Source organism: Podarcis muralis, chromosome 2 (genome assembly GCF_964188315.1).
Source record: "Podarcis muralis chromosome 2, rPodMur119.hap1.1, whole genome shotgun sequence".
Classification (NCBI taxonomy): domain Eukaryota; kingdom Metazoa; phylum Chordata; class Lepidosauria; order Squamata; family Lacertidae; genus Podarcis; species Podarcis muralis.
The window spans coordinates 18862278-18889402 of NC_135656.1; the positions used below are offsets into that span (position 1 = coordinate 18862278).

At 41.1% G+C, this 27125-nt stretch overlaps 1 protein-coding gene across 3 annotated transcripts; it reads right to left on the reverse strand.

The window, feature by feature from the left end:
- Positions 1-372: 372 nt before the first annotated feature.
- MMD (monocyte to macrophage differentiation associated) lies at positions 373-27125 on the reverse strand. Of its 3 annotated transcripts, none has more exons than XM_077923952.1 (7): positions 27031-27125; positions 12942-13023; positions 9285-9445; positions 8234-8308; positions 7068-7169; positions 5777-5846; positions 373-3197 (listed from the first exon to the last, which is right to left on the reverse strand). In XM_077923952.1, the coding sequence occupies exons 1-7, from the start codon at positions 27108-27110 to the stop codon at positions 2997-2999; spliced, it is 771 nt and encodes a 256-aa protein (XP_077780078.1). In that variant the 5' UTR covers positions 27111-27125; the 3' UTR covers positions 373-2996. The 3 variants fall into 3 exon arrangements, with proteins under 3 accessions (XP_077780078.1, XP_028567096.1, XP_028567108.2); XM_028711263.2 differs by lacking the exon at positions 27031-27125 and adding an exon at positions 20994-21354; XM_028711275.2 differs by lacking the exon at positions 27031-27125 and adding an exon at positions 12206-12342 and having other exon boundaries at positions 12942-13029.

Here is a 27125-nt window from a genome sequence, read left to right on the forward strand (position 1 = left end):
TAGGGTAAGGCTGTTTTGAAAATTTTGGGGTGCAATTAGGGAAACAGCTGCAAGATGTTTTCAGTGGGGAGAATAGGGGGAAGCAGCAATTTGCCATATTGTACCGAAGTACTGGTGAAAACAGGATGCTCCCCTTTAGAGGGATTATCTGTGCACTCAAAAAAATTTAGACTTTGCATCTGCATAGATATTTCTGAATTTTCTAGAGCTAGTCTAGTGGTTGTGATCTTCATCACAAAACTAAAGTCAGACTGTGTATATGAAGTTGCATGGTTGTCTAGACTGGCCACAATCTTGATCAGGATATATTCACCATGAGGAAAGAGCAGCAGTGAAGGCTTTTGTGACCCAATTTGACAAGGACAATACAAATTTCCAAATTGCACAAAATGTTTATTTGCATTCATCTAGTTACATTTAAACTTGTAGGAGCTAGACTGGATTCAAAGTCTTTTTTGGCGAGTTCAGTTCTTTTTCTTCTTCTTTTTAACCAAAACACTTTTCACTCGTAAAAACAAACACATTAAAAAGACCACAAGAAATCATTATGAATATAGCGGAATTAATTGGAGCTAGTTTCATAGTTTCTGACAAAAAACCAGAGCTTGTACACATTTCAGTGGTCTCAACAGTACTGCACTTGGACAGAATACAAGAACTCACAAAAAGTGAATATATTAAAGTCAGACACATCAGTTGAAACAAGAAAATAAGACGACAACAAAGACAACTGAGGCATTCAGATGTTCCAGGGCGGTCACAGAAAATATTTTCTGTTTTGCTGTTTCGTTTGCATGCTGCTCAGAAGATAAGCGTGTTCTACTCCAATTCAGGGATTCCAATATTCACATGAGATCTTTGTGTCAACTTCTCCATTCTCTTGCAATGACGTGGAACCTTACAATACTGACAAGAGAGGCACACAACAACCACTTTGCCAGAGCCAGATGCAAATCCTGGAGCCCTGAAGAATTTTGGAAGTGTCCCTGATGTGGGACAATTTTGTAGTCACCCACTAATACGGTGTGGAAGCCAAGCTTCCAACGCCCCACTTTAATCTGAGCATTTGCCCCTTCTTGCAAATTGTATACAAGTGCACCCAATTCTAATATATGTAACAACGCACCAGCAGATCTAGAAGAGAATTACATATTACCTTGGGGAGGAAGCTCCCATCCCCAGAGTACATATCTACTGGTCCAACAGACAAAATATCCAGATAAAATCTGAAAAAGGCATCATGTTCCGTTTTAGTTTTTAAAACACTGATATGAAAAAAGAGCAAGTTAGAAAAAGAATAAATTCAATCTTAATATAAGACATTCATAATACAGTGGGACATGCTACAGTAACTGGACAGCAATCATCACAACGGAGATTCTAACATCTTGTTACTTAATACACAATCTCTACAATCAAATTGCTACCACAGTTCATTGATCCAGATGCTAAAGAGCAGCACATTTAAAGCCCAGTTTCGCTACCAAGTCCCTGACCGATGAGACCTATCTAGTTCTTCAAGCTTCCCTCCCTGAAAAGGCCATTTGGGTGTGTGATGAACTACTATTAATACTCAAAATTTTATAAACAACTGTTAATAGGATAAGTTTTAGAAAATGAGAGAAAGAGCAAGGTATTTGCTTCCCACAGTCTTCCTCTGGGAGTCATTTGCCTCAACTTGCAATCCCGAACACTTGCTAGGGAGAAAGCCCCACTGAACACAATGAGATTTACTCCCAGGTTAGTATACAAATGGACTGCTCTGTAAGCCTCATTATTTAAGCAACAGTCTCTTAGGCACCTCCCAAAATTACCAACGCTTTACGAGTAATTTCATTTTTTTTACTGCTAATTGCTAACCACCTGTATTACAAGAGCAAATTATTTCCAGAGTGCTTTCACATAAACACATGCATCTATGTCTAGAAATGGCACAGTGGGATGGGTTTTTTGAATTAGTTAGCACTATTTTTTTTTAATAAATCCAAATCTGATAATTAAATTAAATGTGGAGGGTAGCAGGTTTTTAGGTAAGAGCTTGGCAGAGCTAATTTTGAAATTTCATAATGATCATTCACACACTTTTAATAAAAAGCTTTGGAAGAGGTATATAAGGTCAGGACAGTATGTGGAATGTAGTTGTTTTCTTGCAAAGTTTCACTGCAGCTGCAACTGCACAACAGCAGCTGCATATACTTTTAAAATTATTTTTAAAAAACATTTTTATATAAAAAGTTGTATCAGTACAAGTGGTGGGGGGAGGAGGAAGCTTAAACTTATCTCTCCATGATTTGCGTTTTATTAAATTGTTTGTGAAAAAGTGGTAGAAAGCAACTTTAAAAAAGAAAAGAATTAAGTATTTGCTGTTACATCAACTTCCTCAATTCAAAACTGTCATTTCAAAAAGTTTATGCAGTTTAAAAACCGAAGAAATTAAACCCATTAAATACACCTTAAAAAAAAAAGAAAGAATCTGTAAACATCAGGCCACCAAACATTTTTACACTGTTTTCCCTGTTAATGTAGAATGGACTATTAATAATGCAGCATGGTGTTTTAAACCACAAACAAAGTTAGGCATGCTTACACCCAATTGGATTAAGTGCACTAAACTTTGTGTGCTGGAGTGTAGCTTCTGCTGACGGACAGCAGATGCAATACGAAAGGGAAATGCTTCTGTGGAAACCCCAGCTGAAAAGAATGGGCCTTGTACAGTGATTTTGCGCTTTCCCCATTCATTCCACTAGGGGCTTCCACAAGAAAAATGCATGTGGGGGAGTGTGCCCAGGACTTGATATATGAACAGCAATTCAAGGACACATTTTTGTCACTTTAGTTCACAGTAAATGTGTTTGAAAAACTATCAGTCAGTGCATTCCCACCCCCGCCCTGTGCAATATTTTCCCCACTTCCCCAGAATTTCTTTTTTTACCCAAGTAATACTGAGTCGGAGGCATAGTGCAGCTCGAAGGTGTGCGTGTCTTGTGTATTTAATATCATAAGTGACGGATGATTTCTGCAGGACTTTTGTAAAGGTACTTCCAGATAGCGTAGTAATGAACTGCAGCAGCCGTGGCGACAAACAGATGCCAGATGGCGTGGGCAAATGGAATGATCCCATCGCTCTTGAAGAAGATCACTCCCATACAATAAATTAAGCCTCCCCAAGCAAGTTCTTGAAGTCCATCGGTGTTGTTCTGTGGATTAATAAAGTTTTTATTTTATTTTTTAAGCACTCTTTGTGAGAGAATGAGGCTGGTCATAACATTCTACTCCCCCTACTGAGCGGTACAGCAATATCACGCCCACTGAGACTGTATACACAGACAAGCATTAGCTGCCAAACTATTAAGGAGTGTTAGCACAGAGCTGTTCCTGCAGCTTCAGGTGGAGTTGCCATGTAGTCCTTCATCCCGTTCCCATGGCAGCTGGCAAAAGACTTCTGGAAAGGCTACAAGCAGGGCTTGAACACAACAGCTTATCCTGCTATACCAGCAAACTGGTATTTGCTGGCATGCGGGCTCTGAACATGAAGGGTTCCATTTAGCTATCATGGCCTTTAGAAAAATTCCAGAAGAACTGGTCTTACCCACTTTTAAAACCCATCTAATCCAGGAACCATCATCTCACCTAGCAGTAGAAAATTCCACAAATGAATCCTGCACTGTGTAAAGTAATTTTGTTTGTCTCTCCTAAATCTATTGCAAATTTTCTGGGTGACTCAAAGTCGTAATGCAATGGAGATAGAAGCACCACTTTATCCAGTCTCCACTGTATTAATTGAGGCTTATAAAGACTATTATGTTGTTCCCTGTCTTTGTTCTCTCTTCCTTCCCCCACACTATGCCAAAATAATAAGATTCTATTGCTTTAACATTTTCTCTAAAAAAAGGTGCGGCAACATTTTGACAGTGTTGCTTGCCTTTATGCATCTTTTCAAACCTAGATATCCATTTTTATATAGGGTAACCAGAGCAGTAGATAGTATTCAAAGTGCAGCTACATCGTAACTGTACAGAAAGGCATTGCAATATTGGCAATTTCATTTTCCATTTTCTTACTAATACCACTTGACACATAATTGGCCTTTTCCCGTCAGCATAGACTCAGTTGCTTTCACCATTAAACTATCTACCACTGTACCAAGATTCTTTTTCTGGAGAATGACAAGTCAACTCAGATCATATCAGTGCATATGTTAAGTTGGGATATATTGCTCTAGTGTGTACCTTTTTATATTTAGTTATATCAAATCTCATCTGCCAATTGGTTGACCATTCACTCAGGTTGAAGCGACCAAGTGGCAACTCTTCACATGCTAACATCCTTGGTGTGAAGCCACACACTGGGGGTGGGGATGGAATATTCCAACCTTTTTTCATGTCTACAATTTATATATATTGCACCAGTTTGCTACCATTTCTGGCTGCAGTTCCAGCAACATCTATTCTTAATCACATCCTTCTTATCCCAAGGCTTACAAGCTGAGCCAAACTGAAACCATTTCCAAAAGGTTAGCTGCGTTAGTCCAAATAATATTCTTACGTGAATGTAATGGAAGTTTAATTGAATGGATATGTGAAAGTGAAATTAATTGCATCCGCTTTGCGTATCTGACAAACCAAGAGTAATTTATCAATATACTGCTTAAAAACCAATGAAAAAACATTGCATGCTGCTCCATCAAGCAAGAAACCATCTCAATCTGCTAAGAACACAAGAGTGGCCTTGCTGGTTTATCTAGGCTCTAGCAGTACAGTCGTACCTTAGTTGTCAAACGCCCTGGAACTCGTATGTTCTGGCTCCCGAACACCGCAAACCCAGAAATGATTGTTCCAGTTTGCGAATGTTCTTTTGGAACCCGAACGTCTGACGGGGCTTCTACGGCTTCCGATTGGCTGCCAGAGCTTCCTGCAGCCAATCAGAAGCTGCAATTTGGTTTTCAGACATTTTGGAAGTCGAACAGACTTCCGGAACGGATTCCATTTGACTTCCAAGGTACGACTGTATATCCCAGATTCCATTGCCTTTACTGACAATACAGTGGTACCTCGGGTTACAGACTCCGCTAACCCAGAAATAGTACCTCGAGTTAAGAACTTTGCTCCAGGATGAGAACAGAAATTGCGCAGCGGCGGCGTGGTGGCCCCATTAGCTAAAGTGGTACCTCAGGTTAAGAACAGTTTCAGGTTAAGAACGGACCTCCAGAACGAATTAAGTTCTTAACCCGAGGTACCACTGTACTGCATATATGGGCCAACACTGTTAATCTATAGACATTTGGATGGTGCCATATATAATCATTCTGCTACGTTAAACAGGATGCCTTAAGTTGGTGCCTGCTTCACTGGAGAATACATTTGCCAGCAGTGGTGGGATGGAGCCATGGTGTTATCTTCCCTACACCAATGTCGCTGTAGCTTATCTAGGAGGGTCTGGGGCAAGGTTGGGGCTGCATGAATGCACCCGCATCTGATTGGTTCTGCCAGGGCATCCATGCGACCCCAACCTCGCTGCTGCTAGTTGGCCCCATCCAGGTAAGTTGCAGAGATACTGGGGTTGGGATGGCAGCTCCACTTCCACCACAGTGGATGCTGCTACTAGTGTTGTTTTTAGAGTTTTTAAAAATTGGAGGGGAAAAGAAAAAGTTAGGCAACAGATACACAGCAAAGATCTAAATGAATACAGAAGTCTTTTTTTAAAAACAAACCTATAATTAGTATTAATAATAGCTCCCAAGATTTAGATTTTAAAATTCTTTAGCAATCATACTTACCATGGAGGTCACGACTAGAGCAGGAGAAAAGCCCATTGCTAGATAGAAGAAGAGCTCCACAATTTTATACCTACAAAAATAAAGTAAAGTAAGCCTGCAACCAAGCAAAAGAAACAGGCATTCCCGCCTCAAAAAGACAGCAGTTTTCACTTGCATACATTTATCTCTCTCAGCAATACATTGCCAATTTTAGTGGCACATCTTTTGTTATATCCTCTACTGCACTGGGCTTCCACAGAATGGAAATATTATTTTTGTTCAGCATTCCATTATCTGGAAAAACAAATGTCCAACAGATATCAAAAAGGAAGGCTTTATCCTTTGACGGCCCAGCGTGTCCCTGCATTGGAAAGATATCCTCCAGAGAAAACAGAGATCTTTCGGGCAGCCGAAAGCAAAAAAGCTGGGAGGTGGGGTGAGGAAATTTGGGTGAGGTGAAAAGGAGCAGGGACATACGTTAAGAGAATCTGCCTTCCTCTTGTTGATGTGGCTAGAATTTTTACACCTATTAATCTTGCTAGAAAATGATAAATATCAAATATCAGAAGCAGACAGTCTGTCTCCACTCGGTGGAATAGAAGATGGATTGCACCCAGAGTTTCTATTTCTTTGATAGAAATCCAGGTTCTTTTCACCCACTCATATTGAATTATTTATCAAAAAGAAATCTCACAAGTGAAAGGGAGTAATTTTCTACACTCTGGTGATGTGCCTGGTGCCAACATGTAATAAGACTGCCTGGCTATTAATTCAGCCTTTTCAGTCTGTGTTTCTCAAAAGAGATAAGAGAATACACTTATGTTAAAACTGTTTTGTTTTTCATTAAATAAAAATAAGCAAGATGACTATCTGTTCCAATTTTTCTTACAAGGAAACACCACGTATAAAATACACACACAAAGAAGAGGTGTCACTCCAAATGTAGAATGTTCCTCCACAAGTCACGATACCCTTCCATTTATGTATTTTTGCCATTTTCAAAATCATAAGTACACATATTAGAGTTCTGTGTTGACGTTTTAACCATGGTTCAGAAATCAGAAGCAGGCTAATGGGGATAAGGGCTCCAGTCCTCCTCTCTTCTATCCTGCTTCAACATTATGCCTTATCATTGCTAAACTCAGTTAAACATGTCCTAACTCCACTTATGGGAATGCTGGATTTCCAGCTCACAACCTTGGCCTTAACTTGAACTGGTCCCAGTTCCAAAAACCAGGACTAATATTTACATCTGCACAGATTCCAAGTCTACGAAACGCCAATTCAACTACGAATCACAATGTTGTCTTACTTCTCATGGTAGAGAAACACATAAATGGCTCCACCAGCAGCCATCAACCAGATAAACCATCGCATATGGGAGGCCAGAGGTCCAAGCTCACGAAGATTTAACCTAAAAAAAATATTAAGGTGATCAAATGAAATGCAGAACTCACGGCAGATCAAATCAAAGACGATTTGTATTCCACGTGCAGATATAACAAAAGGATTAAAACTACTCAGACAGAGATATTCATTTCTACACCATTCAATTCATGAGGTATTTTTTTCCAAATTAGTTCAGTAAATTTAAAATATTGATGTGTGCAAAGATGATACCTATGAAGTTTTTACATTTTACAGCAAATATTTCGTTTTAACCATCAGCTTGACAGCAATTTTTTTTATTTTTTACTCTTGAGGTGGCTTACAACAACTTTAAAGAATTTACTAATAAAACAATTTACAACAACTTTAAGGAATTTATTGCAACCATGATGCCCTCAGATATCCCACTGGTGCCTCCCCTGCACCCCGGGTTCTAGGTGTTTTGGTCCCTTTGGGGGTTGTTTTCTGGGTTGCTATTTTTTTGGGGGGGGGGTGCTGCCTGTTTTTTTGTTTTATTTGCTGTGGAGTGTCATAGGCTTTTTGTTTGTATGGCGGCAGGGTTAGGTCCTGAGTATTGCCAGTTTTCCTTGTGTGAAACGGGTAATTTGTGGTGCCCACAACAATTACTTTGATTTTCAAATGCGCCCCAGGCCCCAAAAGGCCGGGGGGCCCTACTGTAAGCAATACAATTGAGTAACTCCCTACATGCTATAAATCCTATTAAGATCACTGATGTTTTGGGAGAGCAGAACTGAAAAGCAGTATCAGTTACTATAGTCATATATGAACCATCCTGGCCCCTGTACATCTGCAACACACTGTTTTCCATGTAGTTACCAAGAATGCAGATGATGACTAAGGAGAAGCCTCCTTATGTATGCACGTTGTCCTTGATGGATCAGAACAGCTTTGTCAAAAATGCAAAGCCCTTATTTATTAAATGGAAAAAGGATTTCACTGCCCTGCTTCTAACTCTCAGCAGATTAGGCCATGAGCAATTAGTCAACCAATCCATTAAGTGGAAGCTGTCACTGATAATATGCCATCGCCATTTCGTCCTATCAGTAAGTACACATTTTTAACCCTTACCATGGTGCATATGATGCTGCAATGAAGATATAGATCATCACTCTGTCACACATATGAAAGCAGTGCTCCATTGTCCTAAATGGAAAGGCAAACAAGGGAACAGATCACTTTAAAAAAATCGGTATGTTACTAGAAACATTACCCAATATGAAACATTATTCTAAAAAATCTAAAAGCAGGATGGTAGGCATGCCACAGAGTTCCTTTCCTCAGGAACAGGTAGCCCTAAATCTTAGTTTTACTGAAGGTATTTTGCTGTTCACCTAAGGCTAAAGAAGCCAATCACAATCCCAACATATCACATGATAGATATGTATGTAGATAGATAAGTCAGATAGACAGACAGACACTTAGAAAGTCAGGGAATCCTGTGCAAATACAGTTTGCGTTCATCTACACCTTGTGAAGAAGTACAGAAACAGTGTGTGGGAGAGGAAGGAAGGGATGCACTACCTGCTGCTGCATTACCTGTGCTGAAGCAGCACAGGTAGTGCATCCCTTCCTTCCTCTCCTGTACCTGTGCAGCAGATTGGATACAGATGCCTTAAATAAATGTTTTGTGGTCTGTGGCTATACTGTAAAAGTAGCAGCACAATGACAAATCTTTTCCTTCTTGTGTCTTTCACTAATCTACTCCGAAACTTTATACACGTAACATTTTTAAGACCAATAATGCGCAAGATTCAGTAGAATCCTCAAGCAGGAAAACTCTTATTACCCAGAGTGACTACGGTAAATCATCCCAACCTCCTCTGGGCAAGGAGAGTTACATCCAAGGGCACAGAGGCGGCAATCTATTCCTGCAACAGGACTTCCCTTTCTTCTCCCTGCGTGGCCTTCACCTCTGCTCTAACTCTCTGGAGTAGTTTTTGAGGGTGCATGCAGGGGTGCAAGGGATGGGAGAGGAAGTTCTGCTGCTCAAGCAGATGTCTGTTGCATGAGCAGAACGGCAGTGATGGCTGCAACACGGATAAATCACAACCTAATTTACAAGCAGCAAGTTGTGTGCACGGCAGCACGAATGAACCCCAAATGAATACCTGATTTATACCTTAAATGACTCTTTTTCCAGGAAATTATATGAAACACTGTGGAAACGATGAACAGTGCACAGAGACCAATCCCATACATCCATGCTGTTATCTTTTCCCATCGATCATCAGAGAGCCTATGGAGCAGGGCACTACCCACAATGGCTGGAACAATGAGAAACTAAGGAAACAACAGAACATGTTTATTTGCTAGTCTACCAAACCTCATTTAACATTCTACTTGCTATGCCTAGGCCCCAGTCACCTACTATCTACCTTTTGCTTCAAAGAGGAGTAAAAAGAACTAGTGGTTTTTATAAGTTGTCCATTATACCCAGGTTTGTTACAGTTGAAAAGACATTGTTATTTCTGTCTTATAATGGAAGAGAGAGACATATCTACATCAGAGACATCAGTAAGACTTTTAAGAATTTGCTTAGGCTGAAGGTCACAGAACTGCTGTGTCACCCACCCATCCCATCCCAACGCTGTGCTAAAATGTCAGAAGGTATATTGTATCTAGGATTAAAATATGCTGGAAATAACACTTTGTTAAAGTTAACTGTGCAAGCAAAAACTGCAAAGTGCTTAGAGAAGGACTAACACAAATGCAGACACACTGATGTATAAATAACGTCCTGATTTACTCCCCGCCCTTTAAAACACTCAAACAACAACTTGTTATACAAGTCAACCTCAATGCTACTTCCAAGGTCAACAGCAGCTGCAGCAATTTGAATTTCAAAATAATGAAAGCTACTAAAATAGGAAGTGGAAATGGAGAAACTGCATGACTGGGATAAGGAAGGCCTTTCAAGTTGCAGATTTTACAGAAGATATTTTTATTATGAGATCAGGGTTCCTCTTCTGCTACCCCTTTGTGTTTCATTTTAATCAGAAGCCTTTTCAATAATCGAAGAGTATTTTCTAGCCTTATTACTGAAGGCTGGAATTTTTACAAGTTCTCCAGACAAACCTACTCACTCTTAGGTACTTACTGTATTTTTCGCTCTATAAGACACACTTTTTCCCTCCTAAAAAGTAAGGGGAAATGTGTGTGCGTCTTATGGAGCGAATGCAGGCTGTGCAGCTATCCCAGAAGCCACAACAGCAAGAGGGATCGTTGCTTTCGCTGCACAGCAATCCCTCTTGCTGTTCTGGCTTCTGGGATTCAGAATTTTTTCCCTCTTGTCAAGGTTAAGAAAATATAGAATTACAGCTGTAAATTGATTAAGTAATAGAAGAAAGGGGGGGGGAGAAAATGTGTAATCAGTCAATTGAAGCGAGGGGTTGCTGAAGAAATTTTGAAATAGGGATGCAGAAGGGGGAGGTATGGGGAAGTCGGGGAAGTAAGGTTTATGAAAAAGAGGTTGTGAAATTATACGTGTTTATATGTTTGTGTGTTTATGTATTGTTTATTGTATTGTTTTTTATTTATGTTGGAAAATTAATAAAAATTTATATTAAAAAAAAACCAGAATTTTTCCCCTCTTGTTTTCCTCCTCCAAAAACTAGGTGCGTCTTATGGTCTGATGCATCTTATAAAGCCAAAAAAAAAAAAAAAAAAAAGGTACATTGTTCCTACTTTTTTAAAATTACAGATAGGAATTTCTTTTAAGGAAAATTATGAACCGAGGCATGACCCTTAGAAATACCACCAAGTTTTCAGTTTAAGAGGGAGCTTGGAAAGTAATGATGGATGCGGTGTTAAAAGTCTGAGCTACAAATCAGGAAGTCCTTGTCTGAATTTCTCCTCTACTGTGAACTCACTAGTTGAGACCACCTAGCCTCTCTTTCTTAGTCTCATCCAGCCCCTCACACCCTGCATTAAGCACAATAATATTGGCTTACCTTAAAAGGTTGTTGTGAGGATCACAACTAGATATTGTTGGTGAAGTGTGACTACTTGAAAGTCTAAAGTATTGGTACTACTATTGCTATCGTTATGATTTGTTGCAACTGTTTCATTGATTTCAAACTACAAAGTGAGACATCCAAAATATTTCAACATCTTGCCCAATAGGTACCTGCTTGATGGTTTTCCAGCCCAATGAATCATTTTGCTTTTTGACAACACCAATGTAACAGTTTATTAAATACTCTAAAACTGAGGAAGAGCTGCAGTATCTCATGATCCATGGCACACACCCAAGGTAAAACTTTCTGCGCACTGTGATGCCAAGAGGTGATTTCAGATGCCTTCTTAATGCCAATTTACAAACATTGCAGATGTTGTAAACTATCAGCTTTATAGCAGGAAAGCAATCCATTCGACAGCAAGGTAAAAGTAATTCATCTCTTAATGTCCCGGGCCTTTAAATTTTTAAAAAAGCTACTATGCATTATGTTATTGAAATATTATCTGCTTGATACTAGTTTAAAAGAATCAGCTGGTTCAGAGCAGCCCCACTTCCTGTGAGAGTGAACACTGGGAGCACATTATGATACCACATGGACTGACGTCCACTGTAGTGCTTCTATGAAACCTGACATTTAAACATACAAATGTACAGTGGTACCTTGGTTTACGAACTTAATCCGTTCCGGAAGCCCATTCTTAAACCAAGGCATGCTTTCCCATAGCATGGGGGACTCAATTTACACTCAACAGGAAGCGGAACATGTTCTGCTTCCAAGGCACAGTTCACAAACCAAAACACCTACTTCCGGGTTTGCAGCATTCTTAATCCAAGTTGTTCATAAACTGAGCTGTTCTTAAACCAACGTACCACTGTATTTGCATTTTACCGATGTCTGTGGCCCACTGGAAACTACTGACAAACATCACCAAGGCTGTATTATGAATAAACCACACATTTCACCATGAGCTGGCAAAGAATGAATCAATGCTACTAAATGAAACAAAAAACAAAACATAAAACTCAAAGTATAAACAACAATCAAAAGACCAAGTTCTTTCTGGCAATAATTTAATCATTACCTTTATCCTGAAAGCAGAACGAACTAGAACTTTTAAAAGGCAAAACATAAGCAAAAATCTCTGGTATAATATGTGGTGCGCAACAGTTAAGGCAGCCTAGTTTGAAAGATTAATCAGAGTTTTGTTCAGCAGAAAGCCTGGAGAGAAATAAATAATTTCATTTTAGGTTCTGGATAGGAAAGCTTTATAAGAATTTGTACTTTTTCTTTTTTAGGCCATGGATTACTAACAGTATGCGTGGGCTGCAAGACTAGTAAATATTTTGTTTGTTGGACAATACTTTAGGCAGCCTTAGAAGCCACTTTGAGATGGAACATATGCTTCAATTTAAAACACTGCTGCTGTCTTATTTTTAAAAAAGAGTGTCAGAACATTTTTGAAATAAATCTCTCTAGATCCTCCAAAGTGGGAGAAAAATCTTTAAGCAATTATTAGTTTAGGGAAAGTAGATCCTCGTGAGGCTTTAGTGAACTGTTGATTCCTAAACATGGAGCAGAATGGAAAAAGATCGGATGTATTATGTATGAGTGAATGAATGAATGAATGAATGAGCAATCAATGGAATGTGTGGGCTCTGCTGTTGTACCAGAACATTTACTTATTGCAGCAGTCTCAACTGTATTAACGACAATTCAGCAGTACCAGCCTGTATTCAAACTATGAATAAAACAAAATCTTACACAGGTGGGAATTAGAATTACTTTTGATTGTGCTGCCAATAGATTGATTTACTTACCGCATGAGTGTAACAGTTAGCAGCATGCTCATAGCAGGTAGGTTTGTAACGGCTATTTGCTGGAGCTGGGTGGTTCATGAATCTGTTGAGACAAGCAAAGCATACCGCTGAGGCAAACCGTTAACTTAAAAGGATGAAGAGGAACAAGCTCAGAACTCTCAGCAATAGCAGTTTGTGACCTAGACCAAGGTTAATTGGGAGGTGAAGAAATGTAATGCATCATTTGGAAGCACTGTGTTCCACACTTTTTCCTACAGTACAAAAGGCAGCAGTATTTTCTTTACTCGTGACAAGGAAAGCAAGTCAGATTTTGTCGTCAAGGGACCTACTTCTCAATTAGCTGCCTACGTGAATGACGAATAAAATAAAAATCTCAACATACACATCACATCCTCCAACCACAGGCATTTTTTTTTTAAAAAAAGGTTTTGTAAGCCCTAGGGACTTCAACGGACTGCCACAAGCCTTTGATTTATTCATATACCACCATGGACTTACTTGGGTTTACAAAAATGGAAGGGATGAAAGAGAACAATGACTAAATGCGGTTGCAGATACTTTGTCTTTGTTTCCACAAATGGGGAGGAGAGAGACACATACAGAGGTGTTCTTGTCACAAGCATATGAGAAACTGGTTTCATCTGTTGTCTTGGTATCACACCACCAACACAAGCTTTTACAGTTACCAGTAACCTTTATTATCAGCATATAACTGGGCCAAACACACCACTTGTCCAATTGTCAATTGACTTTCAGCAAATGCTGGAAGCTTACAGACACTTTTGAAACTACTAAGCAGGCCATTCTGTTTTTATGAACCCAATAAGGATACTTTAACAAGTAACACCCCAAATGATAAAATTAAGAAATTATGTGTGGCACTTACAACACCACAATGATCAGGATAATACATTGAAGCTCTCATACCAGTAACTTTCCTTTTTTTAAAAATTGCACAACTCTGAAGTATTTGGCAAACAAATGCTGCAACACTGCTTTTGCTCAGTCTGGTTTTATGACTTCTGCTGCCACCATGAGGGCTGGAAGAAAGACCTGCTTCCCGTTGCAAGGCCCATTTCCACCTGGCCTAGGGGGTAGGGTACAGACTTACCCTGAATAGCTAAAGGGCTCCTGGCAGGCCGGAGGGACATTGCTGGAACTCTTGGGTTGGGACAACTAGCTAAAATGTTTTAAACGGTTCTAATTTTGGTTTCTCTGTTTTGTTTTTGTTGGGTTGGTTAAATGATTAGTTGGGGTTGGCAGATATTTTAATTCGGGCATAACTGTAAACTGTTTATTATTGTTGTTGTTACTGTTATTATTATTATTATTGGTTTCTATTGATTTATTGGTTTGTTTGTTGCTTTTATAGGCTATTTGGTTTTTTTACTGCTAGAGATTTTGTTGCATTTTTATATATGTTGTAAGCCGCACAGAATGGCTGGGAAAACCCAGCCAGATGGGCAGGATATAAATTTAATAATAATAATACAAACTGGAGTAGTGTGGCAAGATTACACCACAGCAACAGTAGTGAAGTGCAGTGTTTAAGAGATCTCACTTGCTCCTGGACCCTTTTTTCAAAATGGGGGTAAGGGGCAAGTTCATACGTTAACATGTAATTTATAACTATCTCCTGAACATACACACCAACTTTAATTTTAATATCTCACTCACCAGTGCATATATTATGTTATGATCTTACAATCTATTTTGTTTTATTCATGGTCCCTTTCAAAAATAGACATAGGATAAAACTATGGTTTGTACACAAAATGTAGAGAGCCGTCCTGATATGCACACCAGCTTCCACCCCGATGTCTCAATCTTCAAGGGAGATGCCACATTGAACATTCAATATGGTGTCCTTCAAAACCCGTACAAGGGTTGAGATTTGAAACTGAAATATCCACCTGTGTTTCGGATGTATGCAACCCATTCCATTCCACTCCTGCAAAATTCCATGGAGTTATTCCATTGCAAATAAGCAAACAGACTAGTTAAACCCCAAAGCCTAACTTTGTTTGGACTACTGGGAAGTACATCTAGCTTAACCCAATGGGATTTATCTCAAATAAATACACTGAGGCTCATCTAGAAGGTTTGTAGACTGAAATAGTATGAATGTTTCTAACTATAGTCTTCAGTTCTGCTGCCTGTCCTACTGTGGCTATGCAAATACCATTTGCTATGAACAGGAATAACTTTGCATCTGAATATAAAATTTTATGCAGATCTCTCTATTGTTTCTAGGTTATCTTGTTTCTGTTTCTCAGTGCCCCGCCTGTACAATATGAAAATACTATTTTTCTACCTTACTGGGTGACCAAATAATTACAAGCTTCATAATACATACTAGTTGCAAATACTAGTGAGCCAAAGTCTATATATTTTTATTTACTCCCAAAACATGCATAAAATTTTGTGCTAATCTCTATAAACAACTATAGTGCCAGTGCCACTTGGTAAATTTCTTGCTAGAAACCGCATTACTGAAGTGATGATTTTAAAGTAGTAAATGGATAGCTGTTTGCACTAAAATTGTTTGCTTTCAAAAATTACATTGTCACAGTGTAGATAATACACACCAGACTGTTTTAGTCCATCTGAAATCTGCAGTTATATCAGCAGAGGACCACAGAATCAATCTAGCAGTTTGGCAACAAAACTCATATGGGTGCAAACACCAACAATTATTAAAAACCTATCATCTTATCTCCAAATAAACATGTATAGGACTCTGCTTTAAGTCTGCATTCAGTAGGGCCTGCTCCCTAGCTAATGTGTTTACGACTGCAGCCTTAACAAATAATTTGTTTAAAGAAACTCTTTGAACTTTGTGGAGACAGACAATATCCTGTTTCCACTCATAACAATAGTTTGTTTTGCAGAGCTATACACACTTTATTTTTTGAAAGACAGTCTCTGCCCACAGGCTCACCATCTAAGAGACACAAAATAAAATCTAGAAGTAACACACAAAATAGATGGGGAAATGGGTATTCATACAAGTTCTTTTATGCTGTGCCAGTAAAGTCACATACAGGAGTTTATATAACACATTGCTCAGTGTGCATGCTAAAAAGAAAGGAGTCAATTTTTAAATAGCCTTGGAAGCAAGGGGAAGATATGGTTTTGCTAAATTGCTTTTTGTAACAGCCTCAGGTTGTGAGGGCAATATCAACTGTGCTATACACTTAGCCTGCTGTTTCTTAATTTGGAAAGCTGATGAGGGGAAAAAAGAATCTGATGAAGAAGGATCTTATATGTCAGGAATTTATTCTCCAGGCTACACCCAGCTGCCAAAAGCCTCATCTGAGGATATAGAGGGCTCATTCAGACTTGCACTTGTCCCGTGCACAGGTCTAAGAGGTTTTTGCCCTGGAAAACCTTCTCTTTAGTGATAAATCTGGGCAACGACCAATCTGGAGAAAATCCCGATTTAGGGGTTTTCATTCTGCAAATATGGCTCCAGATACAGGTATTAAATTACACATGCTCAGGCTTCTACAGTTCTGTCAATGCCACTCTTACCATGGCAAATGTGACAAGTGATCAGCCTTACTCCCGACTTTGAAGTGCCTCTCAAGACCACACCACACCCAGGCTACACCCCTGCCCCAGACACACACCCTATGCTTCACCCTCTCTTTGAGTGCTCTTGCCTAACTCAGGCAACGCCTCTTCCTTGCTTGGATGGGGGATACAACAGGCTATGCAAGTGTGTGTACAAAACGAGCCGACTGTGCAATGGTAAATTTGCATTCACTACTTTGTTCACTTGTGCATCTGGCCACACCCAGCACTGGCGAATGTGGCCCTCAGGTAGAAAAATATTCCCCACTCTAAGCTAAAAATCTTCCACTTTCCTCCATTGTGATTAACATTCTTTGTGAGGGTCAAAACATTGGAAGAATTGCAGTGTTTTATCCATTGCCACACCACCACCAAGATTTTTGCTGCCTGACAATCCACAAAGGTACAGCTGCTCAAAGATGTCTTTGGCTGTGCGGACTGAATAACTCAATATTGCAGTCTGGCAACATCCCTCTGCCAGAAGGCACAGCTTTGCATCTTTCTCCTTACAGATTCAAACATGTCTTTAAACCTATAAACACATATGGATTAGTGCCTGCCTATCTATAAAAGGGGCAATGATTACTAGATAGAAATATAGTATTTTTTTAGGTCAATGTTCAGAGGTTAGATCTCAGTTGCCCTCGTGTCCAGCTGTATGGATAACTGAAAGAGAAAGCTCATATTGTCATAATTTGGTGCCCAAGTTGTGTTATGAGCTTTTTGAGGTATTATGGCTAGAGTGTGCTAGTTGTGTTGGTAAAAGCTTCTAGCAGGTACCACAGCCAACGACACTTAAGAACCACCTAGTTTTCTCCAAGGCTGGTACAAAGAAAATTAATATTGGCCCCAAGAATTTGGGTGCTGGAACATATATACAGGCAATGACCATTTTATGTTTGTCCAATATGTGCGCAACCACACACATCATTGCAACCCAGAAGTGTCTGGAAAAGGGGGTGAAGCGGTGGAAAAGCAGACTTATGCATGCTCCACCAACACGTGTGGGGGTCAGGAAAATAACCCCCATGCAAAATGGTTGTTGCCTGTACCTGAAAGGTGATTCTGGCTTTAGCCAAAAACATTCTGACAAAGAGTCAAATTCAATGTTAATTGTACATGAGAGTATACCCGTTGAATTCAATGGGCATAACTAACTTAACTCCATTGATTTCAATGAATCTACTCTTGAGTAGAATTTAGTTGGCTACAACTCAGGGGATGTATCAAAAAGTGAAATGAAATAGATCAAATACAACACTGCCATACCTCTTTACCCGAGCCCAAATTTTAACAATATACCTACTTGACCATAGTCAACAGTTCCAGGGTCATACAAGTAAAGAGGAAAGGTCTGTTCAAAGTAAGAATGAAAAGCTGGGAAACCAAGAGGAAAGAGGCAGCCATTGCTTCAGTATGCCTCAAGTGCAAAACAGATGGAGGCAAGCTTATCAATATGGGGATGAACCTTGTACAAAACTGGCTCAAACATTAAACTACACCTCCCTCCTTCCCCTATGCTTCTATTTCGATTTCTTTAAAAAAAAATACACAAATAGATGTATTTCGCAAGCAGTGAAGTAGCAATACTGTACAAATGGAAAAGATAAATATCATAAACATCTAAATTCCAGATATTAGCCTCTTTATGCAATACAAACATTCCTACTAATATCTTAATTCCATTTCTGAAACAACACATTGCTGGACAGAAATGACCTAATTTAAGCAAGAATCTATTTCTGCCCCTTTTTAATGATTTCCAAATTGTTTTTACATTCTTTGCTGCCCCTCTTTCCCAGTTCTAGACTGTAACATAGCCAAAACAAACAGATGAATCCTGTCTCACTGCAGAGTCAAATCATTCAAAACAGAGGAGAAAAATGCTGAAAATCCTCTCTAACAGCCATACGTGAAAGAGAAGCTTAGTTCAACCAACATGAGTATGACAAACACCGGATATATGAACTTTCACCCACTTCCAGAAGATGGAAAAACCTCATCTTTCACTGTGATCTATTTCCTTTCTAAAAGCAGAGCAGTATACTGTACTCACCTCTTCTCTCAGTCATCAAATTCCTACCCACCTTTCGAAGAGAGAAAATTGTGCAAACAAAGACTTCGACTTGCATATAAAGTTTTAAGAGCCCAGTAAACAACAGCAATGTGCAGTACTGGATACCCACATTCTCTGAAAATCCCAGAACCCCAGCTCTTATTCTCAAAGAGTTTATCTTAACTCTATTTGCTTTACCCTTATGGTAAAGCGGTAGGGGGTGTCATGAAAACCACAGATGAACAGGAAAATACAGAATCATGGGAAGAATTGGAGAGAAGCAAGAGCATGAAATTAGTGCAGGGGGTTGAATTTCAGATGCCTTTCATACCCAGCCTTGGGCCAGGAACACGTGCCTCCCTAAGATCAGTGCTAACATTCTCAGGAAGAATGGCAGTAAAGGTGGTACAGTACTATAAGACTACTCTGAGCAAACATTAGTTGAATATGACCCAATAGGTCAAGTCAAGTGTTTTATCTGGGGTAAATGTGTTGTTGCTTCAAGGGATTAATCTTGGAGGTGACTTCTTTCTGGTCAGATGCATGAAAACAACCTTCCTGCTTTGCTCATACAAGAACAATGCATGTTACTACAGTGCAGGAATGCACAATCAAATTCCACTGGCTTTTGCAAGTAAATATGTGAGATTTTCCCCACCTCTAGAAAATAAAAGAATTTTATCAGAGCACCCCCACTTTAAGAATGTGATTTTAAGTGTGACTTTCTGAACAATGCAATATGGGGAAGAGCCCTGGGAGAGTTAAAAGGATCTGTACCCCATCAATGAAGGTACAACAGGAACATGAAGGAGATGCAAAATGAAACAGAAAATTCACTACATTATAAACTACAATAAGATCTCTCTTAAGGAAAATTTAAATGAAAAGCAGCTCATTTTCCAAAGAACAGCTCTACAGTTCCTGCAAAACATGCAACCCTTTCCACACCACCTTGGAGAAGTTGTATTTGAATTATCCAATTCCAGTGCTCTCTCTCACTATTGATTTTCACACAGCACACATAATCCTAAACCTGTTTGTACTCAGACAGTCCTACTCAGCTGCTCTTTTGCACAAAGACTGTTATGAGAATGTTATATAGATGGAGACCAAAGCACTTTCCAAGACAAGAAATATCAAATCTGTATCAACTACAGAACTTCCTACTGATTTCTTGAGAATAAGCCAAGGCCCTCATGGGTGTCCAAGCAAACGAGTCAAAGAAATAGGAAACAAAGGATTGCATGCTACACCCTTTTACGTCACATCAATCAAAGGAAACTACTTCCAGCACCTCCTCTGGTGCCACATACACACATTACTTCATTCACAGCACTCCCTCAGTTTTAACTCATTCATAATATTTACCACCACTCAATTCTGTTGTTGCAATCTCTCCACGACCCGCACAACCACACTTTGCTTTGTTTAGGCAAGGTCTACCCTGTGTGGAATTAAGATCTGTGATAGTATCACAACAGGCTAAGGGACATAGGAGCCAACTTCTAGATGCCAAGGTCCCTTTGCCCCCCATAAAATATTTGAGAGGGGCCGCCCCCAAAAAAGTTGCCATTGCCATTGAGCATTGCCATTCAAATGGCGTATCATGCAATTATGTGATGCTTACCTGCCCCTCCCTCCCCAGCCCCAATATTTTATTCAAGTTTGCACCCTTGTAAGGGATAAACTAACCTAGGCGACAGCATTTTGGGGTTCTGCAAAAGCACCAGGGCAGTCTCTCCACATGCATGCACAGAAAAGGTGAGAAACTGTGGTGTGTGTGTGTGTGTGTGTGTGTGCGCGCGCGCAGGAGAAGGGGGTTCAATAGACTAGACTTGCAGGCATGGCCAAACTTGGCCCTCCAGATGTTTTGGGACTACAATTCCCATCATCCCTGACCACTGGTCCTGTTAGCTAGGCATGGGAGTTGTCGTCCCGAAACATCTGGAGGGCCAAGTTTGGTCATGCCTAGCACACAGCGGTTCTTAACCTGTGGGGTCCCCAGATGTTGTTGGACTACAACTCCAATCATCCCTGAGCTCTGGCCTTGCTAGCTAGGAGTGATGGGAGTTGTAGTTCAACAACATCTGGGGACCCACAGGTTGAGAAAGGCTGCGACTAGAGACAAGGAAGGTGGGTTTAACACCCCATGTTAAAAGTGTGTGTGTGGGGGGGTATCTTATCTGCATTAAGTGATCTGGATGCCCGGGCTAACGGGAGGAGACGAACGCAGGGGGGGGGAGGGGATCCCCAAGAGCGGGCGAGATCAAAGGCTTCGGAGGGAAATCCACTAGAAGAATCCGCCTCGTCCCTAAGCGGAGAAAAATATCATCCCGGGAAGAGAACCCTGAATATATATCCCAAGAAATGAAATCTGTCGCTCGCACACATACGCCCAGGCGCGCGCGCGCGCGCCTCACCTCCTGAATTTCTCCTGGAGGCGCCGCATGGGGGTCCAGCGCAGCCGCCTCACGTCGAGCCAGGCGAGCTGGGGGTCGGCACGGGGGGCTCCCGGCGGCTCCTGAGGCGGCGAGGGCCGGAGTCCGGGCCCTCATTGGCTTGCCAGCCCCGAGCGGAGGTAGCTGGAGGAGGCGAGGCGAGGCGAAGCCAGGCCCAGGGCTGCTGTTGCTGCCGCTGCTGCTGCTGCCGTTGCCTTGGGGTCGCGCGCGGAGTCGAGAGAAGCAGCCGGCCGGCGGCGGGGCTCCCGCTTTTTAAAGCGGCGCCGTCGGCTCTCGCGCCGCGCGCTCCGGCCCTCGGCTCGGACCCGCCCCCCCCCCCCCGCGCGCGCCGGTTGTCAGTTCAGTCGGGTGCCGAGGCCAGGTCGGGAAGCCCCGCCCACGCCCGACCGCCGGAGACGCCGATTGGTTGGGACGGAAGAAGTGGGTGGGAGGGGGAGGGAAGCGGCGGGAGAACAATGGGCGGTTGGCGGGGAGCGCGCGCGCGGTGGGCGGGAAAAGGGAGGCGGCGGGCGGTGAGGTAAAAAGGAGGGTGGTTCGATTTGAACGCGGTTTAGAAGCGGGGGCGAGGATGAGTCAGGGCAGCGGCTGCCTCTCCTCTCAAAGGGGAATCCTCCTCAGAAAGGGAAGGAGGAGTCCTCTGGCTGCCTGAGTTTATTTTCATCCATTTTTCTAGAAATAAAACTCAGGACTCCAAACTTGTTGAGCTCTTTCTCTCTTTTTAAAGGAAACTCTAAAGTTCATCTTCTTCTTCTTTTTTAGGCAATCGACCTCAACATCAGAATCAAAAGAATCTTTTTTTAAAAACCCTGTTATTAAACAAACATTACATACAAAAAAACAAAACAAAAAACCCCACAAACTAATCTTACGTAGTTATTACAGTATACATAATCAAGTTGTCAAGCATCTAGAATAAATGTGAATTATATAAAAGAAATAGAGAGAAGAAAAATGCACAATAAAACCGAAAAATTAACAAAACAAACTACCTATCAAACAAAAAGCAGTATTTAGTTAATTCAAACCAGTACCAGTGTATAATCAGAAGAATCTTTATTTGCATCAGCCACTAGCCATAGGAATAAAATAAAAATACTGAAAATAGAGGTTAAAAACATAATTAAAGAAAATATATGTTAGGGGTTTACAACCATAATCAAATATAGATCTTATTCTCATCACCCCCCCCCCATTAAAAAACCTTGCAGTTTTTGCTGTCACCTGATCATCTTGCTAAAAGAAAGGACACAGTAGCAATGGTTGAGCACCCCCAGCATGGGCAATAATAAAGGGGTAATAACCTCATTCCTCAGAGCTTTATAAATAGAGTGCAAGCTAGAAGGACATGAGCCACTGACTCAATACTAGCATCTCCACAGGGACCTCAACATCCCGGACACTGTTGCCTATTTTCCAAAAGTTCCCCCAGACGCCAGTTAAATCCCTGACGTGTCCAGAAAATTCAGGACTTGTAGCAACCCCCTAGGGGGCTTGTTGCGTTCCCTTCTATGAAAACAGGGACATCTTATTCCTTAATAATAAAAACAGACTTTCTTTCACCTGGGTCAAAGAACCAGTTTGGCACCCTAATAAAAATCATAATTATTAATATTCTATTACCCTGCCCATCTGACTGGGTTGCCCCAGCCACTCTGAGCAGCTTCCAACATAATAAACATTAAACAATTTCCCTATACAGGCCTGCCTTCCCGTGTCTTCTAAAGACTGTATAGTTAATTATCTCTTTGGCTCGGGGGGCCAGATAACTGCTATCCCCTCCAACATTTCTCCAATGAAAATAGGGACGTCCTAAGGAAAAGCGGGACATTCCGGGATCAAATCAGAAACCGGGACGGCTTCTCTAAATCTGGGACTGGCCCTGGAAAAGAGGGTCTTCTTGGAGGGAGCTGTTCTCTTCTGACCTTCCATGGTTGAAAATGGGGACGGTTCTTGAGGGCTGCCTCAAGTCATTGACCCAAACACAAAGAAGCACCTCTAAAGACCCCCCAAAAGAAAGAGCTATTACGTCCAAAAGACGTATCTCTCGAGGGCCTTTCTGTGCCAATCCTGTTCTCATCCGGCTCAGCGCATCTCCCTCAAGAGAGATGCTCCGCTGGTAATTCTCACATTGGGTGCTTGAAGAAAAAGAGAACGCTGTGATGCAAGACACTTGCTCTTCTCCACAGAAGAGGCTGCCCTGTGCTTCTCTTCATGAGTCACTGTTCTGGACCTTCAACCTCTGCTGGGATCCAGTGGTTTTGGCATGCTGTTGGGTTGTTTAAGTTGTAGAGATAAAGCAGGACCACAAACTGGATTCAGTATTGCGTCTCTACATGAGTCGCCAGCCTGGGCTTACCTCTTTTCGGTCAGGATTCACGCTTAGACACCCACAGCTGTCGCTAACATGGGAAACACGGCATTGTGCATTGCTGAATGCCTTTCTCTGCCTATCTGTAACAATTTGCAATGGCTGAGCTGCCCCGACTTGTGAAGTAGGTGTGTTGGTAAACTGACCATAGAAATTCTTTTGAGCCTCTGCTGAAGAAGAGGTCGCAGAATCGCAGCCTAGAATTGCAAGCGGTGAGGGAGAAAGAGGTAGGAGTTTAGGATGCTGGTCAACTGGCAGGTCAGATGCTGCAGAAGCTGTGGTCTCTACCACCAGCCAGATACTAATACATGTTCTTCCAGTTGCATGAGAGTCACTGATTTGCAAACAGAAGAATGTTTGAAAGAACTAACAGCATGAGAACCCAGTTGCATGGATCTTTATCATATAACTGGGACATGGGTGGTGCTGTGGTCTAAACACTGAGCCTCTTGGGCTTGCCGATCAGAAGGTCAGCAGTTCGAATCTCCACAACCGGGTGAGCTCCCGTTGTTCGGTCCCGGCTCCTGCCTACCTAGCAGTTCAAAAGCATGCAGTGCAAGTAGATAAATAGGTACCACTCTGGCGGGAAGGTAAACAGCGTTTCGGTGTGCTGCTCTGGTTTTGCCAGAAGTGGCTTAGTCATGCTGGCCACATGACCTAGAAAAACTGTCTGCGGAAGTGGACAAATGCCTGCTCCCTTGGCCTGTAAAGCAAGATGAGCGCCACAACCCCAGAGTCTTTCGCGACTGGACTTAATTGTTAGGGGTCCCTTTACCTTTATCATATAACTGGCATCCTTCACTGTTTCCATTTATGTCTGAAAGAATCATGGAATCAAACACTGCCCTCTTAGCTGAGTCATTTAAACATTCAGTTGTGAGGGAGCTGCTCTGCGATTGTTAGCCAAAGTAGCAACTTCTAATCATGTTTTATGCGTCACTACTATTGTTTCGAAACACATTTATTTCTCTTTTCCTCTTAATACTCATAATTTCTTTTCCATGTGAGGCACAGCTAAATACAGTTCACTTTGTCCTACAAAGTACATAGCCTTGCAGTTGAAACCAAGCAGAAGTGTCCTTTTAAAGAAAAAGAATTACCAGGCTGGCAAGCAAACTGAATTTCCGTCAAATGACAGCAGAAAGACAGCACCCCCTGCTTGGCCCTTTGTGTGTAACTCAGGCTTAAAAACAAAGGCAGTATTCAAAGCACATCAACTGCAGCTGGACATAAAGAAGCAACAAAGATGGGGGAAAGTTCTGTTATCAAAGAGGTGTTATGCGGAAGAAGAATGCAAGAACAAAAAGGAATTGCGTTTAAAAAGACTAGCAATAGCAAAATGATAGCAAAGAGGGAAATCATTGATGAGGAAAGTATCATGAATGATTGTTGTCAATCTGCATTGTTGCCAAGCACCCCAAAAGTATAGATCAGAATGACATCCTTTAAGTCTGCAGTTTAAAAAACAAATAGGAGCACTTAGATGTATTCAAGCCAGCTTGCGCCACATTCCCAAAGCCGCAGTTCACATTGTCCCATTATTTTGACTCGGACTGACAGCTTGATCCTATGAATGTGAGACTTGCAAAGGAGTAATGCTGTGCCAGTCACTGTAGAACTGCAAACTAACACTGATTCAAACATTACATTTTTAGGTACACACCTAAGCTTTAAGTGCGCATCTAAAAATATAGTACAAATGAGACAAATGTGTTTGGGAAACACAAATCATGGCCATGTGTAAGTGAGGCAGGATTGGCTGCAGATCCCTTTCTCGGGGTAGAATTAGACACCAGGGGGATAGCTATACCTGTGCCTAGTTCTTGTTCACCTAATGAAAAAAGAAAAGAAATTCCCTGTGTAATGAGATCCCATTAAATTGTGGGGTTCACCCAGACCCTATTCCAGGCTTCCTCAAACTCAGCCCTCCAGATATTTTGAGACTATAATTCCCATCATCCCTGACCCCTTGTCCTGCTAGCTAGGGATCATGGGAGTTGTAGGCCAAAAACATCTGGAGGGCAGAGGTTGAGGAAGCCTGCCCTATTCCATTTCACTGGCTCCCACTAGCAGGGGCAAGGAAACTTACAGCATGATGTCACATTGATGTCACATTGTGCAGAAAGTTGGACCAGATCTTTGGGGGAAGGGTATAGGTATGCCACTTTTGGCTATAACCTGGGATCTACCTACCATTCAGTGGGCCTGCTGCCAAATAAGGCATAAAACATCCTCATCACTGGTATGGGCCAAGTACTAGCATGTCATCCTCACTACTTTTCTGCTGCAGGAACATAAAGGGTCAAACTCTGGAGTCAACCCATAACAAACAAACAATGAAGTCATACTCAAAGTAGTCTCATAGAAATCAGTGGGTTGTTCATTATATCTAACTTATATTTATATCATTGGCTTACAACAAAATATCTTCAAAAATTACAATGTATAAATAACTCTTGAATGTGTTTATGGCAACCTCTTCTAATCTCCGGCTGCTGCTATTATGTTCCAGGCTTTTCCTTCTAAGGGGAGGTTATAGTAGATGCTGTAAATGGGAAGCTTTAAATGCAAGAAATGCCAGTTTGAATTGTCTGTTGAATATAACCCATGCTATCTCTTCCTGGCTTTACTATTTCTTTTCTAGGTATTTAAATATTTGGATTACACCAAAAATCAAAAAGCACAAACTGAATAACAGACCCAAATATCTGTTGGATTGCCATTTTCTTCCTGAATAGCGTGGTAACACATAGTGTATATATAATCATAGGTGGTGCCTTCTGAAGGCTATTTAGTAAATTTAGGGAGCTGCCATTAAAAACTAAACTTGCATCATTCCTGGTAGAGACTCAAATTACAAAATGCAACTTCTCATCATTGCCAATATCTGTTCCAGCAGCAACTCACCAGGGTGAATTTAACAAGCACAGATTATTTTCTTAGAAGAAGACTCCAGTGTTGTCATTTTAATCTCTGATATACAAAGGTTTCCTCTGCAGCAGCTCCCTACCCTCATGAGCATCACAGTCACTTTGAATTATATGTGCATATTGTTCATTTTGAGAGACAGAAACCTAGCAGAGTGACAGGTCAGAAATGAGGTGCTTGCAGTTCTTCTAACAGCTGCCTTTTCAATCTTCATTTTATAACCAAATCAAATCCTTCATACCACAGATTGCTCAAGCCAAATGACAGGAATCTCAACCAAGACAAAAAAGGACATACTTGAAAGCTTCCAGTGCTGCGAGCCAACACTACATGGTAAGTCTAAAGGTTAGTACTAGCAGTGAGTAAGTCCCTGCACAGAAACATTTGATAACAATATAGATCTGTAAATTCATGCAGAAGCCCCAGTGGTGCTGTCATAATGATCACACACATTCCATGGCTCAACCGAAACATGGCTCAACTGAAATCAGTCAGACATAAGATTATGCATAAGAAACTTACAAGTCTCGGAGCAAACATTGGGATAGGGGTGGAGAATGGAAGCAAGATTAGTCAACTTTTGATGTGGCAGATGTTGAGGTTGAGTGCTAGTTTCAGTGAGCGCAGCGTGGAACTGCTGCTGCTATGTGCAGAGGCAGATGTTACCTGCTAGTTCTGACTTGTTGCCCAGATAATACTCACTTTTCTGGGTTTTTTGTAGTCTCAAATGAATCCTTGTTGGTCAAAGATTTCCCTTTTTTGCCCCATGAGCTGTTGGACATTCTTTAACACCAAAG

Excerpts from the sequence above, each read along its gene's own strand:
- MMD (XM_077923952.1), bottom strand. The coding sequence starts at position 27,110 with ATGTCCAACAGCTCATGGGGCAAAAAAGGGAAATCTTTGACCAACAAG. Across the intron at positions 13,024-27,030 it reads ACTACAAAAAACCCAGAAAA|ATTCATGAACCACCCAGCTC; the intron begins GTGAGTATTATC and ends TTGTCTCAACAG. Across the intron at positions 8,309-9,284 it reads TGGAAAAAGAGTCATTTAAG|GACAATGGAGCACTGCTTTC; the intron begins GTATAAATCAGG and ends CTTTCCATTTAG.